The sequence below is a fragment of the Pseudophryne corroboree genome, chromosome 6 (assembly GCF_028390025.1).
Source record: "Pseudophryne corroboree isolate aPseCor3 chromosome 6, aPseCor3.hap2, whole genome shotgun sequence".
NCBI classification, from domain to species: domain Eukaryota; kingdom Metazoa; phylum Chordata; class Amphibia; order Anura; family Myobatrachidae; genus Pseudophryne; species Pseudophryne corroboree.
In genome coordinates this window covers 568,823,982-568,843,036 of record NC_086449.1, presented here as the reverse complement: position 1 = coordinate 568,843,036, position 19,055 = coordinate 568,823,982, and the positions used below count along the sequence as shown (strand labels likewise).

At 45.4% G+C, this 19,055-nt stretch overlaps 1 protein-coding gene across 3 annotated transcripts in view; it reads right to left on the bottom strand.

Moving 5' to 3' along the window:
- Positions 1-19,055, bottom strand: part of GNPTAB (N-acetylglucosamine-1-phosphate transferase subunits alpha and beta) — a 189,186-nt gene that overhangs the window by 144,060 nt on the left and 26,071 nt on the right. For all 3 annotated transcript variants that reach the window (XM_063927810.1, XM_063927809.1, XM_063927811.1), the window contains exon 2: positions 3,370-3,455. In XM_063927810.1, coding sequence (XP_063783880.1) covers positions 3,370-3,455 — 86 coding nt within the window. The remainder of the gene's footprint in view (positions 1-3,369; positions 3,456-19,055) is intronic.

Genomic DNA, 19,055 nt, shown 5'->3' with positions numbered 1-19,055 from the left:
GTCTGCAGCGTCAACACCACGCAGTGTGGGATCAGCCCCAGCTACATTGCCCTTTGTAGCTGACAATCAAAAGCTCAATGCAAGGCAACACAGTACAATATCAGCAGCACAATACCTGACAAGAACCCCCTGTGCAGTGTATCAGCACAAACAGGGAATTCAAGAGGTATATGGCGACTAAAAATCCCAGAGAAAAATACACACTGAGTATATCCTGTGAACTGCCTATATTATGATAAACCTGACACATAGCCCCCTCAGGTTATAGAATATAGGGATAGCAATCTGAGTGAGATACACAAAATGGAGTTCACACAGCAGCTATATGCACACACACAGAGTCACAGTTTGTACAATGCAGAAATTATGACAAGCAATAAAACTGCACTGGACTAGTAATACAGAGTAATACTATGTATAGCAGTGTTTCCCAACCACGGTCCTCAAGGCACACCAACAGTGCAGGTTTTAGTGATATCCAGGCTTTAGCACAGGTGACTTAATTAGTAGCTCAGTTATTTTGATTTAACCATCTGTGCTGAAGCCTGGATATCACTAAAACCTGCACTGTTGGTGTGCCTTGAGGACCGCGGTTGGGAATGCCTGATGTATAGCCATACACTGAATAGATATAACAATGCACAGTAAAGACTGGATGTATATCACAGGGTACTTGTACTAAATAACCCTGACTAAATGCACTTTTTCTTAACTAACACTGTCAGCAGACATGTAGAATACTTAAGTGTCCTGTAAAATGCACAGCGCTGACAGGCAGGCGGCTTTACAGAGGAGGATTTGCCCAAACAGTGCCAGGATCAGCTCTGCTTGATATAATGGCGCCCAAACGCTGACAGGGAGTGAGGGAGGGAGAGAGAGAGATGCAGCTCCAGGGCGGGAACATTTACTCTAAATGGCGCCCTGGGGTGGGAGGAGGGGCAACAGGTCAAAGCCTTATTCCCCTGCTGGACTTCACCACTGGGTACTGGGGGCTTAGTAAAACGGTTTTATAAGAGAAAACCGACCTGTGCCCATGCCCTGGTGGTCTAGTGGGGTCCCTGTACTTCCACAGTGTCCACGCCAGCGTGCGCGGCCCGCCTCCCACCGGCCGCGTGAGATCGTGATTAACAGCGGGTCCCATTGAGGGGACCCCTTACCTCCTCCCTGAGTGCGGCCACGCGATCCGGGAGAGCTGCGGTCATGTGTGTGACTAACAATGAAGAAAACCTGAGCCTCCGCTGTAGGTACCCGGCAACCAGGGCACGGGAGTGTAAAGCGCCGCTGGGGGAGGTGATGGAGCTGCAGCAGGAGATGTCTGACTGACATCTAACACAGTCAGTGTCTCTGCCGCAGCCCTTGAAGTCTTCAAAATACTTCAAAAGCTTCTTTCAGGGCTGCTGGAGCAGCCCCCCTGTTAAGTGCCTGCTTACTGCATGGCACCAACTACAAAACTGAGCTCCTGTGCACGGAGGCGGGGTTATAGAGGAGGCGGCGCTAGGCATTCTGGGAACAGTCAAAGCTTTTAGCCTCTTGGTGCCTTGGATCAAGATCCTACTCTACACCCCAATGTCATTCCCTGTGGAGCCCAGTGTAGCAGCAGAAATTTGAGTTAGGTCTGGAGGAGCATACTGATTAAGTTTAAATGTGATACTGAAAACAAAAGAAATGAACTCTCCTGGTTGAAACACTCGACTACCTTAATAAACAGATCTACATAAAACTCAACTTTTAACCACTTAACTGACGATTTTTCCTGCAAAAAAACTCTCAAAAATTGTTGTTTTATTAAACACTTAGAAAAGTTTAAAAACTTTGTATTAATATATTAAAATATATTATTTAAAACAAAATGATGTGTGTATATCTATCTATCTATCTATACTCCCCACACCCCGGGGCCATAGGTCCCTATTATAAAATAACTTCCCACACCCCCATTGGCAATAGACCCGACAGTGGTCTTAAAATCTAATAATACCCCCTTAGTAGCAAAAACACAACAACAATAAAAAAAACATGTTTCATAAACATTTCTTTTGTTTTCCAACAGAAAACATTTATTTTGTTTTCCATATCACATTTAAACTTAATCTGTATGCTCCAGGCATAACTCAAATATCAAACAGCGCTTTGGGACAACACAGGCATGAAAAAATAAAAAAAAACAAGTATCAAAAACACACATTACACGCATTAACAAAGACAGGGGACCAGGGGCCAAAAAAGGGGCCAGAGCATCACTCCAGGGGATCCGGGGAGCCAGAGGAGATCTGTTCTGCACTTGTGATCGGAACGTCCCGTTGTTTAAAAAATGCTATGTGCATGGGCGATAATGACAGCGATACGTACACCAGTGGGCCGTTCGTCACTTTCTCATATCTCTTCAACACCCAGAAAGATCTGAGGAGGTGGCGAACGCTGTCGCTTGTCGTTGACGGTACCCCGCCAGGTCCCGTCGCTAGCGATGTGTCATGGGAGGAGACTCTGCACCGTGTGAAGGCACCCATAGGATGTTGATCACTGGCCTTGGCTAAGAAGGGATGCTCTGCCAAGGGTTTGTTGTGGGACACATCACATTTGAGTTGTTTGGACTATGAACTGTGTCACTGATCCCAGACCTTGTCTGTGCTTAAGGGCTAGGCTAATGCTCATCTTTGTTGTGATTTTGGACTCATTGCTCCATTTGTTGGATTTTATTATTGGCATGTGTGCTGTGCTGTTTAATTCTGTTCTACAGAAAGAAAACATTGTTCGGTTTTTATTTATTGCAGTGTCTAAGTGATCTGCAAATCCTGTATTCTCACATGCCCAATACTACAAGTCCCATAAAACATGCAGAAAAAGTATGTATATTTTTCATGAAAATACTCCCCCAAGTGACTGAATGATGGATCCCTGATTATGTGCGGTCAATGGGGCAGATGTATTAACCTGGAGAAGGCATAAGGAAGTGATAAACCAGTGATATGTGCAAGGTGATAAACGCACCAGCCAATCAGATCCTAATTGTTAATTTACATATTGGAGCTGATTGGCTGGTGTGTTTATCACCTTGCACATATCACTGGTTTATCACTTCCTTGTGCCTTCTCCAGGTTACTACATCAGCCTCAATATTTCAAACAGCCACTCACACAGTTGGCTGTTGCTTCTGCAGTAGATGGAGTGGATGTTTAACAGCATCATACGATACAGGGTAAATATAAGGTCAAAAGTGTTTAATAGTGGTTTTGATAAATCAACTGAGTACTGTGGCATGGACAGAAAAATAAAACTCTAGGACATCCCTATTGCATATTATTATTTAATACTCAACTAATCAATATTTTGTTAATATGAAAATAGCATTTATCAGCTAGATGTGGTTACCTGTTCTGAAAAGACTTCCCAGCAATGTTGTCCCGATAAGTATCAAATAACACATGATACTGATCCCGACTCCACTCAAGAACCACCTGCCAAAAAAAGTGCATCCTTAATATCTTATGTAACATCCAATAATTAACCTCTATAAGGGAAGAATTCAATGTCAGGAAAGTTACGTCGGAATACCAGCACCTCAAGGACATAAACTTCAACAATTATTTCCTTGCAGTTCATAGAGGTACACAGGGAAATGAGTGATGTGGGGATACTGTAATTGTCAGGGAGGTGAACAGCTGAACATCGTGAGGATTAAATTATCCCCCACAATTAAGTTGAAGATCAGACGACCACACATCAGCTGCTGCTACCTATGCATTCTCTCTAAAAGAGTTTAAGTTATTGGGGCCAATTTAATTATCCACTTTGTCTGCTATAGCATGGAGACACCAGCAATGGTACATCAATGCAATCAATGCACAACCTTGTGTTTGACTTGAGAGTATGAAGATAAGGGGATTACGTATCAAATGTTTTGTGCAGAACAAAATCTCCTGAAAGCACACCCTTCAGAAGATTTTGATCCACACTGGTGTCCCTTCTGGTAACACTGAAAAGATAATCATCTACTCAGGCTTAGGAAGAGATATGTAAGGACTGTATGGCTTCTCAAGTGACCAAAAACTAGGCCAGCTATGATTAATGCAGACTTTTTCCCTGTTTCCAAGGAGTAAGGTTAGCTAATACCATGTGATAAAGCTAAATATTTATCTTATATAAAACCCTTTATGAGGTCTAAGAACACAGTACGCTATTCACGTATGGAGTACCGTAAGGGTACGCACGTTGCGTAACAATCGCTTAGCCGTAGTCGAGACGCTCAAGCGTCACGTTCGCTCACGGCCAAGAGATCACTGGCAAGCACGCTATTGGCTGCCGACTAACGTAATGATTCGCTATAGCGTAGCGGACGCTCTGGACCACGAGGAGATCACCAGCGGCGCTGACGCTCACAATGTTAAACCTTTATATCTAAACCATAAACAATGTAATATGCAGTAAAACCTTAGTGTAGAGATAGGGTGTAGATGCAACCTTGTGTAGCCTGATTATCTTAAAAGCTGTTCGAGCGTCACCGACGCTCTGAAAATACTTAACACTATAAGAAATACACAGATACCTGGGCTTAGGGTCCAACGCCTTATATATATATATATTATGAATGTTATACTTGCAAAAGAATTAATACAATACAAGTTATACACTACAATATAACATAGACTAACTAACCAGATAACTACACAGGAAATACAATACAATACAATTACGTTTTAAGGGAGTATGAGAGAGAAAGAGGAGAAGAGAGAGAGAGAGATATGGCTCATAATAACAAGAAAAACAATATGATTGCGGAGAAAAACTTACGCACAAAGGGGAACGATCGCATGCGCCTCTGGACATCCAGCTCCCGATTATCAGCAATGAGAACCGTTGAAGAGTGAGCTGGATGTGATCGGCTTGTCTATTTATGCCCCACACACAATACAATTCAATGGTCCCTACAATCTCATTGTTCATTGGACACAGGAATTCCTCCTCGCATTATAACAAAAGGTCATAGGTTGATTCATACAGGTGGGCTGTGACAATTTCCAACTGCTCAGGTGGGTGGGAAACCAGGTTTCCCGCCGCATGGATAATAGTAATAGTAAATGCAAATAATAGTAAATGGACATAAACTTCTTATGTCCATAACTATTCGCACGAGCGATTAATTCGCTTCAAACCAACACCGGAATATTGCTAATTAAATACTCTTCCGATGGATACTAAACATCACTGTATTACTCCTGTCTGACCCTTCGTATCAAACAAAGAGGGATTTCTCTGTCCATGAACATTCTACATTAACCAAACTTTCAGATTCTATCAAAGGGACCATGATCTATAAAATACATTATAAAGTGAAAATATGTAACGATTGAGTCGCACGCTACGAACACATAAACTCTACCGTAAATCCGCATATCGTGCGCCTGCGGGTGCACGCGACTGCGTGTATGCGCACGCACGGGAGAGTGTACGCATGCGCAGAGCGGACATGTATGAGGTGCAAAATAAGAATTTACTTACCGATAATTCTATTTCTCGGAGTCCGTAGTGGATGCTGGGGTTCCTGAAAGGACCATGGGGAATAGCGGCTCCGCAGGAGACAGGGCACAAAAAGTAAAGCTTTAGGATCAGGTGGTGTGCACTGGCTCCTCCCCCTATGACCCTCCTCCAAGCCTCAGTTAGGATACTGTGCCCGGACGAGCGTACACAATAAGGAAGGATTTTGAATCCCGGGTAATACTCATACCAGCCACACCAATCACACTGTACAACCTGTGATCTGAACCCAGTTAACAGTATGATAACAGCGGAGCCTCTGAAAGATGGCTCACAACAATAATAACCCGATTTTTTGTAACTATGTACAAGTAATGCAGATAATCCGCACTCGGGATGGGCGCCCAGCATCCACTACGGACTCCGAGAAATAGAATTATCGGTAAGTAAATTCTTATTTTCTCTATCGTCCTAGTGGATGCTGGGGTTCCTGAAAGGACCATGGGGATTATACCAAAGCTCCCAAACGGGCGGGAGAGTGCGGATGACTCTGCAGCACCGAATGAGAGAACTCCAGGTCCTCCTCAGCCAGGGTATCAAACTTGTAGAATTTTGCAAACGTGTTTGCCCCTGACCAAGTAGCAGCTCGGCAAAGTTGTAATGCCGAGACCCCTCGGGCAGCCGCCCAAGATGAGCCCACCTTCCTTGTGGAATGGGCATTTACATATTTTGGCTGTGGCAGGCCTGCCACAGAATGTGCAAGCTGAATTGTATTACACATCCAACTAGCAATAGTCTGCTTAGAAGCAAGAGCACCCAGTTTGTTGGGTGCATACAGGATAACAGCAAGTCAGTTTTCCTGACTCCAGCCGTCCTGGAACCTATACTTTCAGGGCCCTGACAACATCCAGCAACTTGGAGTCCTCCAAGTCCCTAGTAGGCGCAAGGCACCACAATAAGCTGGTTCAGGTGAAACACTGACACCAACTTAGGGAGAGAACTGGGGACGAGTCCGTAGCTCTGCCCTGTCCGAATGGACAAACAGATATGGGCTTTTTTTAAGAAAAAACCCACCAATTTGACACTCGCCTGGCCCAGGCCAGGGCCAAGAGCATGGTCACTTTTCATGTGAGATGCTTCAAATCCACAGATTTGACTGGTTTTAAACCAATGTGATTTGAGGAATCCCAGAACTACGTTGAGATCCCACAGTGCCACTGGAGGCACAAAAGGGGGTTGTATATGCAATACTCCCTCGACAAACTTCTGGACTTCAGGAACTGAAGCCAATTCTTTCTGGAAGAAAATCGACAGGGCCGAAATTTGAACCTTAATGGGCCCCAATTTGAGGCCCATAGACACTCCTGTTTGCAGGAAATGCAGGAATCGACCGAGTTGAAATTTCTTCGTGGGGCCTTCCTGGCCTCACACCACGCAACATATTTTCGCCACATGTGGTGATAATGTTGTGCGGTCACCTCCTTCCTGGCTTTGACCAGGGTAGGAATGACCTCTTCCGGAATGCCTTTTTCCCTTAGGATCCGGCGTTCCACCGCCATGCCGTCAAACGCAGCTGCGGTAAGTCTTGGAACAGACATGGTACTTGCTGAAGCAAGTCCCTTCTTAGCGGCAGAGGCCATAAGTCCTCTGTGAGCATCTCTTGAAGTTCCGGGTACCAAGTCCTTCTTGGCCAATCCGGAGCCATGAGTATAGTTCTTACTCCTCTACGTCTTATAATTCTCAGTACCTTAGGTATGAGAAGCAGAGTAGGGAACACATACACCGACTGGTACACCCACGGTGTTACCAGAACATCCACAGCTATTGCCTGAGGGTCTCTTGACCTGGCGCAATACCTGTCCCGTTTTTTGTTCAGACGGGACGCCATCATGTCCACCTTGGTATTTCCCAATGGTTCACAATCATGTGGAAAAACTTCCCGATGAATTTTCCACTCTCCCGGGTGGAGGTCGTGCCTGCTGAGGAAGTCTGCTTCCCAGTTTCCACTCCCGGAATGAAACACTGCTGACAGTGCTATCACATGATTTTCCGCCCAGCGAAAAGTCCTTGCAGTTTTTGCCATTGCCCTCCTGCTTCTTGTGCCGCCCTGTCTGTTTACGTGGGCGACTGCCGTGATGTTTTTCCCACTGGATCAATACCGGCTGACCTTGAAGCAGAGGTCTTGCTAAGCTTAGAGCATTATAAATTTAACCTTAGCTCCAGTATATTTATGTGGAGAAAAGTCTCCAGACTTGATCACACTCCCTGGAAATTTTTTCCTTGTGTGACTGCTCCCCAGCCTCTCGGGCTGGCCTCCGTGGTCACCAGCATCCAATCCTGAATGCCGAATCTGCGGCCCTCTAGAAGATGAGCACTCTGTAACCACCACAGGAGAGACACCCTTGTCCTTGGATATAGGGTTATCCGCTGATGCATCTGAAGATGCGATCCGGACCATTTGTCCAGCAGATCCCACTGAAAAGTTCTTGCGTGAAATCTGCCGAATGGAATTGCTTCGTAGGAAGCCACCATTTTTACCAGGACCCTTGTGCAATGATGCACTGACACTTTTCCTGGTTTTAGGAGGTTCTTGACTAGCTCGGATAACTCCCTGGCTTTCTCTTCCGGGAGAAACACCTTTTTCTGGACTGTGTCCAGAATCATCCCTAGGCACAGCAGACGTGTCGTCAGGATCAGCTGCGATTTTGGAATATTTAGAATCCACCCGTGCTGTTGTAGCAGTATCCGAGATAGTGCTACTCCGACCTCCAACTGTTCCCTGGACTTTGCCCTTATCAGGAGATCGTCCAAGTAAGGGGTAATTTAAGACGCCTTTTCTTCGAAGAAGAATCATCATTTCGGCCATTACCTTGGTAAAGACCCGGGGTGCCGTGGACAATCCAAACGGCAGCGTCTGAAACTGATAGTGACAGTTCTATACCACGAACCTGAGGTACCCTTAGTGAGAAGGGCAAATTTGGGACATGGAGGTAAGCATCCCTGATGTCCCGGGACACTATATAGTCCCCTTCTTCCTGGTTCGTTATCACTGCTCTGAGTGACTCCCTCTTGCTTTGAACCTTTGTAAGTGTTCAAATTTTTTTAGATTTAGAATAGGTCTCACCTAGCCTTCTGGCTTCAGTACCACAATATAGTGTGGAATAATACCCCTTTCCTTGTTGTAGGAGGGGTAATTTGATTATCACCTGCTGGGAATACAGCTTGTGAATTTTTTTTTTTTTTTTTTTTTTTCATACTGCCTCCTTGTCGGAGGGAGACCTTGGTAAAGCAGACTTCAGGAGCCTGCGAGGGGGAAACGTTTCGACATTCCAATCTGTACCCCTGGGATACTACTTGTAGGATCCAAGGGTCCTGTACGGTCCCAGCGTCATGCTGAGAGCTTGGCAGAAGCGGTGGAAGGCTTCTGTTCCTGGGAATGGGCTGCCTGCTGCAGTCTTCTTCCCTTTCCTCTATCCCTGGGCAAATATGACTCTTATAGGGACGAAAGGACTGAGGCTGAAAAGACGGTGTCTTTTTCTGCAGAGATGTGACTTAGGGTAAAAACGGTGGATTTTCCAGCAGTTGCCGTGGCCACCAGGTCCGATGGACCGACCCCAAATAACTCCTCTTCCTTTATACGGCAATACACCTTTGTGCCGTTTGGAATCTGCATCACCTGACCACTGTCGTGTCCATAAACATCTTCTGGCAGATATGGACATCGCACTTACTCTTGATGCCAGAGTGCAAATATCCCTCTGTGCATCTCGCATATATAGAAATGCATCCTTTAAATGCTCTATAGTCAATAAAATACTGTCCCTGTCAAGGGTATCAATATTTTTAGTCAGGGAATCCGACCAAGCCACCCCAGCTCTGCACATCCAGGCTGAGGCGATCGCTGGTCGCAGTATAACACCAGTATGTGTGTATATACTTTTATATGATATTTTCCAGCCTCCTGTCAGCTGGTTCCTTGAGGACGGCCCTATCTATAGACGGTACCGCCACTTGTTTTGATAAGCGTGTGAGCGCCTTATCCACCCTAAGGGGTGTTTCCCAACGCGCCCTAACTTCTGGCGGGGAAGGGTATACCGCCAATAATTTTCTATCGGGGGGAACCCACGCATCATCACACACTTCATTTAATTTATCTGATTCAGGAAAAACTACAGGTAGTTTTTTCACATCCCACATAATACCCTCTTTTGTGGTACTTGTAGTATCAGAAATATGTAACCCCTCCTTCATTGCCCTTAACGTGTGGCCCTAATAAGGAATACGTTTGTTTATTCACCGTCGACACTGGATTCAGTGTCCGTGTCTGTGTCTGTGTCGACCGACTAAGGTAAACGGGCGTTTTAAAACCCCTGACGGTGTTTTTGAGACGTCTGGACCGGTACTAATTGTTTGTCGGCCGTCTCATGTCGTCAACCGACCTTGCAGCGTGTTGACATTATCACGTAATTCCCTAAATAAGCCATCCATTCCGGTGTCGACTCCCTAGAGAGTGACATCACCATTACAGGCAATTGCTCCGCCTCCTCACCAACATCGTCCTCATACATGTCGACACACACGTACCGACACACAGCACACACACAGGCAATGCTCTGATAGAGGACAGGACCCACTAGCCCTTTGGAGAGACAGAGGGAGAGTTTGCCAGCACACACCAAAAAACGCTATAATTATATAGGGACAACCTTATATAAGTGTTTTCCCTTATAGCATCTTTTTATATATTTCTAACGCCAAATTAGTGCCCCCCCTCTCTGTTTTAACCCTGTTTCTGTAGTGCAGTGCAGGGGAGAGCCTGGGAGCCTTCCCTCCAGCCTTTCTGTGAGGGAAAATGGCGCTGTGTGCTGAGGAGATAGGCCCCGCCCCTTTTTCGGCGGGCTCGTCTCCCGCTCTTCAACGGATTCTGGCAGGGGTTAAATATCTCCATATAGCCCCCGGAGGCTATATGTGAGGTATTTTTTGCCAAAAAATAGGTTTACATTGCCTCCCAGGGCGCCCCCCTCCCAGCGCCCTGCACCCTCAGTGACTGCCGTGTGAAGTGTGCTGAGAGCAATGGCGCACAGCTGCAGTGCTGTGCGCTACCTTAAGAAGACTGAGGAGTCTTCTGCCGCCGATTCTGGACCTTCTTCTCTTTTCAGCATCTGCAAGGGGGCCGGCGGCGAGGCTCCGGTGACCATCCAGGCTGTACCTGTGATCGTCCCTCTGGAGCTAATGTCCAGTAGCCAAAGAAGCCAATCCATCCTGCACGCAGGTGAGTTCACTTCTTCTCCCCTAAGTCCCTCGTTGCAGTGATCCTGTTGCCAGCAGGACTCACTGTAAAATAAAAAACCTAAGCTAAACTTTTCTAAGCAGCTCTTTAGGAGAGCCACCTAGATTGCACCCTTCTCGGCCGGGCACAAAAATCTAACTGAGGCTTGGAGGAGGGTCATAGGGGGAGGAGCCAGTGCACACCACCTGATCCTAAAGCTTTACTTTTTGTGCCCTGTCTCCTGCGGAGCCGCTATTCCCCATGGTCCTTTCAGGAACCCCAGCATCCACTAGGACGATAGAGAAATATGGCAGTGTGCATAGTGATATTTTTCTGACTTTGACAGTCCACCCTTTGGCAGTCAACAATAACTGCCACTTCCTAAAACATTTCAAAAAGAGAAAAATATATGTCAAGTGTAAATACATTTCCATGGTTGGGTAGGGGAGGAGAGGAGAAGGTAGGAAAAGGGTATGACCTAGTGAGATAGCAGAAGCATGTGTGTATGAATCCGTGTTTGGGGGTCATGTATCATCGTGCCGTACGTGTTTTAAATCAAGCTTCGAGGTATTGCGAAGTATACATTTGAATTCCTTCTTATCCCGTGGTACGGGTCTGTGGATGGGCTGTCAAACTTTACCGAGCTCTTTTCGGATTTTGGTTGCAACAAAATGGGGGAGCACATTTTAGTTGATGATACATGAATGGGGGAATATGTGATTGCTGATATCTGTGCCTGTATTCCCTATCGACTATGTGTGTCATTACCTGAAGGTTGTAGAGATGAAGAAAAGACATAATTACGGTAAATGCAGTGGTATTCTATGTCAGGTTAATGAACATTTTGTCGGTTGAAGTCTTGTTCGGTGTCTGTTGAATGCAGTCTTCTTTGTGCTTTTGCCAAAAGGCGTGTGGGCAAAAAGCTTTGTCAATGTCCATAGGCTTACAAAAGTGTTGAGCTAGCGTAATTTTAAAATTTCTAGGGAAACTGGGGGTCTATGGCATTGTTCATCAAATATCTGTGTATAAGGTTGTCAAAACTTCTTCTTTAATCCATCAGTTGTCTGTATACCGGATCATCAAATTCCTCGTCAAAAGTGGGTCTTTTTACCTTGGAAAAACCAGAAAACAGGTGAAAGAAACGGACCGTAGAAATCGCATTTTCATCACATCATTGTTTCTACATTTGGGTCATAAATCAAATCCATTGGAATTATAATTTCCTCACTCCTTAGACTCATTACCCTGGTACGGCGTTTGCACTTCATTAAAGCCTGACCGCATCTAAATATCAAGCCAATGGCTATGACAACACCTAAGATACATAGAAGAAACTTCCCAACATCCATTATGACTCCTTGAGCCCATTCTCCTAAACCAGAGAACCAATTTCGCGGGTTCAACCATGACACCCAACCAGTCAGCTTATTACCTACAGCAGCAAGTGTGAGATTGTGTCTCCTGCGAAATTCCCACTTCAATTGGAGAATATCGTCCATCTTTTGGTCTATGACCTTGACCGGGTCCTCGGTACTATTCGTTATATATGTGCAGGATTTCACGCCGTACTGCGTTGCCAGTGTGACGCAATATCCGCCTGTCACTGCTGTGAGATAATTAAGAACCATTCTATGCTGGACCAGTTCTGTTTTATAAGCTTGAAGTTCTCTTCCAGTATACCTTAACGTGTCATCATACATTTCAGTGATATTATCTAACAAATTTGCAAGCGCAGATATGTATTTATAATTCAACACTCCTCTGGCGGTGCGAGTGAAATCTAACGCGATTAGAAACTGAATCCCGGTGGATTCATGGATCATGTCAGAGGCCGGATGCTCTGTTCTTTCTATCAGGTGCCGTTTAACTACGTGCTCGTAATGGGTGTGAGTATAAGGAGCTTAGGCAACACGGTGTATATCTTTCATTTTGGCATGTGATACAGTCATTACCTCAGGCAGTACTTTTCCGATATAACACAATCCTTCAGAGTTTGGGGCAAGCCACTTATACGCCTTCCTCCCGCATATGAAATATGCATCATCGGGGAGAACATATGGGACGGAGTAGGACATAACCATATTACACATCTTCCATGTGAAATCTCCTAACCCTAATTCTCCCATCTGTCTAGTACACGTATCAGTTTGTACAATATGTGCGCAGTATCCTGGTGATACCTCTCCAACTCTCGTAATCCTACTTCCTAGGGTATACCTATATCGGAAAGATTTTTCTCTACTGGCTATGTGGCGTATAAGCTCTGTATCTGTAGGCATTCTATCTGCTCTATATGAAAAGGTCATGGTTTGGTTGCTCCATGACACTTCCCAACTTCCCGGCTTTCGGGGATTGGTAATGTTAAAACATATTAGGGATCTATCCACATGATATTGGTGGAGCTTCAAACTAGGAGGACTGGAGATATTAAACCTCCTGTCCACCGGTCTCCCACCCTTTAGCTCAAGTACCTCCCCTATCGTTAAAGGAAATGGTACTAGTCCTGATTTGCTATGACCTTGAGGTACTTGAGAGCATACCCAACAATCTGTTTGATTTAACACACTACCCACTAAGGAGTGATAGTCACTCAATGGATGCCGGTCCATGTGGATATTAAAACTGGATTGGCATTTCTTAATGCACCCATCCTCAACTACGTTGTCACAGAGCCTACAGATACAGTTTTCTTCAGCTAACAATCCTTCACAATTCCTTCTATTGTCAATGCTATCGGATCGTTTTCTGATACTCGCCTTTGCTTGTTGGTTAAGTTGTTCTTGGAAAACTACGCCTCCATCTTTGTCATCAGAACCCATTCCAGAACCTCTCTCGACCTCCATGGTACTCTCGCCGGAACAGACTGCTCTGGTCAACATCATGGTCAACAGGAAAATCCGGATCACAGTCTCTTGAGGCAAGTCCATCTTATAGGAGGAAACGAAGAAGAATGAGAAGGGGAAAAAAAATAATTTGAGGGAGAGGGGATGGGAAGTGGAGAAAAACAATAAAAGAGAACAGGGGATCGACAACTGCTTTTGATCTTGTGATTCTCAATGCTCAGGTGCCGCCTCAGTCCTCCTGGAACAGACACTCCAGTGATACAACTTCCTCTACCGTCTGTTCCTTATCACGGGACCTCTCTGGATCAGCAACCTTCTTACAATGGGACGAATGAACCCAAGTCTCTCTCTCGGCAACTTTCAATGCTGTAGTGCTAGTCAATAAGACTTGGTATGGTCCTTCCCATCTGTCAATAAGGCAACCTGAGCGTAGAAAATTCCGTATCATTACATAATCCCCAGGTTCAATGTCATGACAATTACTATCTGGTAAATCAGGAATCACCAACTTCAAATTATCATTTTGATTCCTTAGCTGTTTACTCATGTTAATCAGGTATTTTACAGTCACTTCATTGTTACACTTCAAATCATCCTGAGGGTTAATCATAACATGCGGTTGTCGACCAAACAAGATTTCAAAGGGAGACAGATTAAGAGGGGACCTGGGAGTGGTTCTGATGCTGTACAGTACAATGGGTAAAGCTTCTGGCCATGTCAATCCTGTCTCTGCCATAACTTTGCTCAGTTTATTTTTAATAGTGCTGTTCACTCTTTCCACCTTCGCATTCGCCTGTGGACGGTATGGAGTGTGCAGCTTGCTATCAATTCCCATCAACTTACACATTCCTTGAAAGACATCACCTGTAAAATGGGTACCCCTATCACTTTCGATAATTCTAGGGATACCATATCTACATACAAATTCCTGCACAATTTTCTTAGCAGTAAACATAGCGGTATTTGTGGCCGCAGGAAATGCTTCGACCCAATTTGAGAAAACATCTATACAAACAAGTACATATTTCAAATTTCGACAAGGGGGTAATTGAATGAAGTCAATCTGTATTACCTGGAAAGGGCCGCCTGCAGCTGGGACATGAGATGGTTCTGTTGGTATTGCCTTTCCGATGTTCTTTCTCAAACAGGTAAGGCATGACATTGCTCTCTTACCTGCATGAGATGAGAATCCTGGGGCGCACCAATATGCTCTTACCAACTTGCACATTCCTTCCTTGCCCAGATGAGTCAGCCCGTGAGCTGCCTCAGCTAAACATGGAAGGTACGCTCTGGGGGCCACCGGTTTACCATGTCCATCCGTCCAGAGTCCTGAGGACTCCTGGCCATATCCCTTTGCCTTCCAGGCTGCCTTTTCCTGTGTGGAACACAAATTTTGCATTTCACACAACTTCTGTGTGTTGATGGTATGAAATACCATCAGTTGTGTGGTGTCTGTCTGTCTGGGGGTACCAGCTGCTAACTTAGCAGCTTCGTCTGCTCGGCTGTTACCAAGTGATACTGGATCTTGACTATATGTGTGTGCTTTACACTTGATAACAGCCACTCTGTCGGGTTCCTGTATCGCTGTTAGAAGCCTTTTTATGTGAGCTGCATGCGCTACCGGTGTACCAGCTGCCGTCATGAAATTTCTGAGGCGCCATAAGGCTCCGAAATCATGGACTACCCCGAATGCGTATCTAGAGTCGTGTAGATATTGGCTGATTTGCCCTTAGCCAATTCACATGCTCTGGTTAGGGCGACCAGTTCAGCAACCTGGGCTGAGTGAGGTGGGCCTAGCGGTTCTGCTTCTATGGTGCCTTGGTCATCTACGACTGCGTATCCAGTACACAAGTCTCCCGAGTCTGACTGTCTGTGACAACTACCGTCCGTGTAGAAAGTTAGATCTACATCTTCCAGTGGGTTGTCACTGATGTCAGGCCTTGCGGTAAAATTTTGGGTCAAATATTCCATACAATCATGTGTGTCCTCCTTTGTATTAAATTCTCCTTCCCCACCACTCTCATCCTCCACCCTTTGTGCCTGTCCAGGCACACCTGGGAGATATGTTGCAGGATTTAATGCACTGCATCTCCTTATGGTGATGTTTACGGGGGCCATTAGTGCCAATTCCCATCTTGTAAACCGCGCTGATGAGACGTGCCTGGTTTGGGCAGAATTTAGCAAGGCTGACACTGCATGTGGTGTATGAATTGTGAGGTTGTGACCTAGCACTACATCTTCGCTTTTTGTTACTAGCAATGCTATCGCAGCAACGCTTCGCAAGCATGTGGGGAGGGATCGCGCTACCGTATCTAGCTGAGCGCTATAGTATGCTACTGGCCTGCTGGCATCACCGTGCTTTTGGGTTAAGACGCCTGCCGCGCAACCAGCACTTTCTGTTCCGTACAGCTCAAAGGGTTTCCCATAGTCTGGCATACCTAATGCTGGTGCCTGCGTTAGGCACTGTTTAAGTCTCTCAAATGCCATCTCGGACTCGTCTGTATGCGAAATCCGATCAGGTTTGTTTGAGGAGACCATCTCCTGCAAAGGTAACGCTAGAATGGAAAACCCTGGGATCCAGTTACGGCAATACCCACACATTCCTAAAAATGTTCTGATCTGTTGCTGGGTTTGTGGCAGAGTCATGTCTCTAATTGCTTGAATTCTATCAGCGGTCAGGTGTCTCAGTCCTTGTGTTAGACAGTGTCCCAAATATTTTACCTTAGTTTGGCATAATTGTAACTTGTCTTTGGAAACCTTGTGTCCTGTGTCTGAAAGATGAAACAGGAGCTGTTTCGTATCCTTCAGGGATGCTTCCACTGAATCAGAACACAGTAGTAGATCATCCACGTACTGTATTAATACTGATCCACTCTCTGGTTGGAAAGACTGTAAACAATCATGCAAAGCCTGGGAAAATATACTTGGACTGTCTATGAAACCTTGTGGTAATCGAGTCCATGTGTATTGGACTCCTCTGTATGTGAATGCAAACAAGTATTGGCTGTCAGGGTGCAGAGGTACCGAAAAGAAAGCGGAGCAGAGGTCAATAACAGTGAAAAATTTCGCAGTGGGAGGGATTTGCATAAGGATGACAGCTGGATTTGGCACTACGGGGAACTGACTCTCAACTATTTTGTTAATCCCCCTTAGATCCTGCACTAGCCGGTAACCCCTCCCCCCACTCTTTTTCACAGGGAAGATGGGACTATTGGCAGTGCTGGACGTTCTTACCAGAATGCCCTGTTGTAGCAAGTGCTCTATTACGGGATACACTCCTAACTCCACCTCTGGCTTCAGAGGGTATTGTGGGATTTTTGGAGCTATCCTACCATCTTTTACTTGTACAACTACCGGAGCTACGTTTGCCATTAATCCAGTGTCCTGTCCATCTTTAGTCCAAAGTGACTCTGGTATCTGGGATGTCATTTCTTCTACTTGGGATGGAGTCCTATTTGTCATAATGGTATGTGACATTAATTTTGATGGGGAGTCTAACATGTCTCGCACTTCCTGAGCGTGATTCTCAGGTATGTCCAAGAATACACCTTCAGGAGTACAATAAATGACGCACCCCATTTTACACAATAAATCTCTTCCCAGGAGATTAGTCGGTGCCGATGCAGCCAGCAAAAAGGAATGCTTGGTATGTAAAGGCCCTATTGTAATCTCGGCTGGTTTGCTAACAGGGTAGTGCTGGACTACTCCCGTTACTCCTATGGCTGGAATTGTCTTACCAGTGGTTCTCATGCCCACTGTCGAATTTATCACTGATTTGGCCGCCCCCGTATCTACAAGAAAGTTTAATAATTTACCAGCTACATTTATTGCAATCTCGGGTTCGCTTCCAAGATTTGCAATCAATTTTACTGGCTGCAGATTACAGGTATGGCCACACCCCTATTGGGTATGGTGACCTCCCTGAATCCCGCTGGCAGCAACTACTTGTGAGGGAGTTAGCTGGGAACTACCAGAGGCGTGCCAGTCTCTGTTCGGGGGGTATCTTTTTGTTTCCCCTGTATGTGGCTCATAACTCCGTCTCTGCGGACCCTGATCCCAATGTCGTGTGTCGTGTCGTTGTCTAGGGGGTTGGTATGATCTTTGCGAATTTTTCGCTCTACAGTCTCGTGCTATGTGTCCCTGTTTATGACAAAAATAACATGTTACCACATTTGACTTACCCACAGGGTTTGGTGATATAAACACAGGCTGTTTTGTGGTCAGGGCCTGTATACTTACTGACATTAACTTATCACCTTGTGACTCCCTGTGTCTGGTGATATTCCGGTCGTGATCAATAGCAGCCTCTCTCAAAGTAGCCACCGACAGACCTCGCCAACATGGTTGTGTGGTCTGTACCCTGGTCTTTAATGCCTCTTTTAAACATCCATTAGCACAGATACTGCTACTTCTTGATGGTTTGCATTGGTCCTAATGTCCTCTATGCCAGTGTACTTTGCCATTTCTAATAGTGCCCGGTGAAAATAATCAGCAGCTGTTTCTGTCTCTTTTTGTTTAATGGAAAAAATTCTATTCCATTTGGCCACAGCTGGAAAATACTCTTTTAACTGTAAACTTATTCTTTTTACGTTATCTTTGTTGTACACATCTGTAAGAGGTACATCCTGATCCAGTCCACAGTCAGCTAAAAATTGAGCTGCGTCGACATTGGAGGGTAAACAAGCCCTCAGCAATATCTGCCAATCTTTGTTATTTGGCTCTAAAGTGTTTCCTAGGTCTCTGATGTATTTTTGGCTAGCAACTAAGTCTTTTCTGGGGTCAGGGAATTCAGACACTATGGTCCTTAATTCCATTCGGGAAAACGGGCTGTACATGGCAATGTTCCTAACAGGAGTGACTCCTGAAGTGTCCGTTTTCCCATTTGGCACTACTATTACCTTAACAGGATTAATTCTAACAACATCATTCTGTGTAGATTCTACAGCCTGTGGTGAAATAGTTTCAGCATAGTGTATGGTGCCGTACTTACCCGTTGATACGACCTCACCTGTCCCTCCGCTAGGGGGCTTTGTTACTAATCTTATGGGTTGGGCCGTGCCTACTGTTGTTTCTGATATGGTGGCTGCTAGAGAGAGCGCCGATATTGTTGCCGATTCGTCCTCTTGATCACACTCCTGGGGAAAGTTCAAAACAGGGTACAACTTGCACGGGTTAATACTTGCATGGGTTAACTTATTAACATTATCCTTAACATTTATACAGTTGCTAAGTGCCTGTTTGTTACCCCCTGATGCGTCATTCTCCGCAACCAATTTCTCTCCTGATATGTATGGTGGCGGCGGGGCCGTGGCTATCAGTTTCCTGATAGGGCCAGATCCCGCCGCCTGAGCCAATCCTCTCTGTATTTCACCCTCCTGTTGCCATAGCTGCAAATAATCATAATGTTTGATTCGTCTCTTTGCTGATTTAATGAGACATATCCTCCTCCTTAAATTTTGCAACACTTCTGG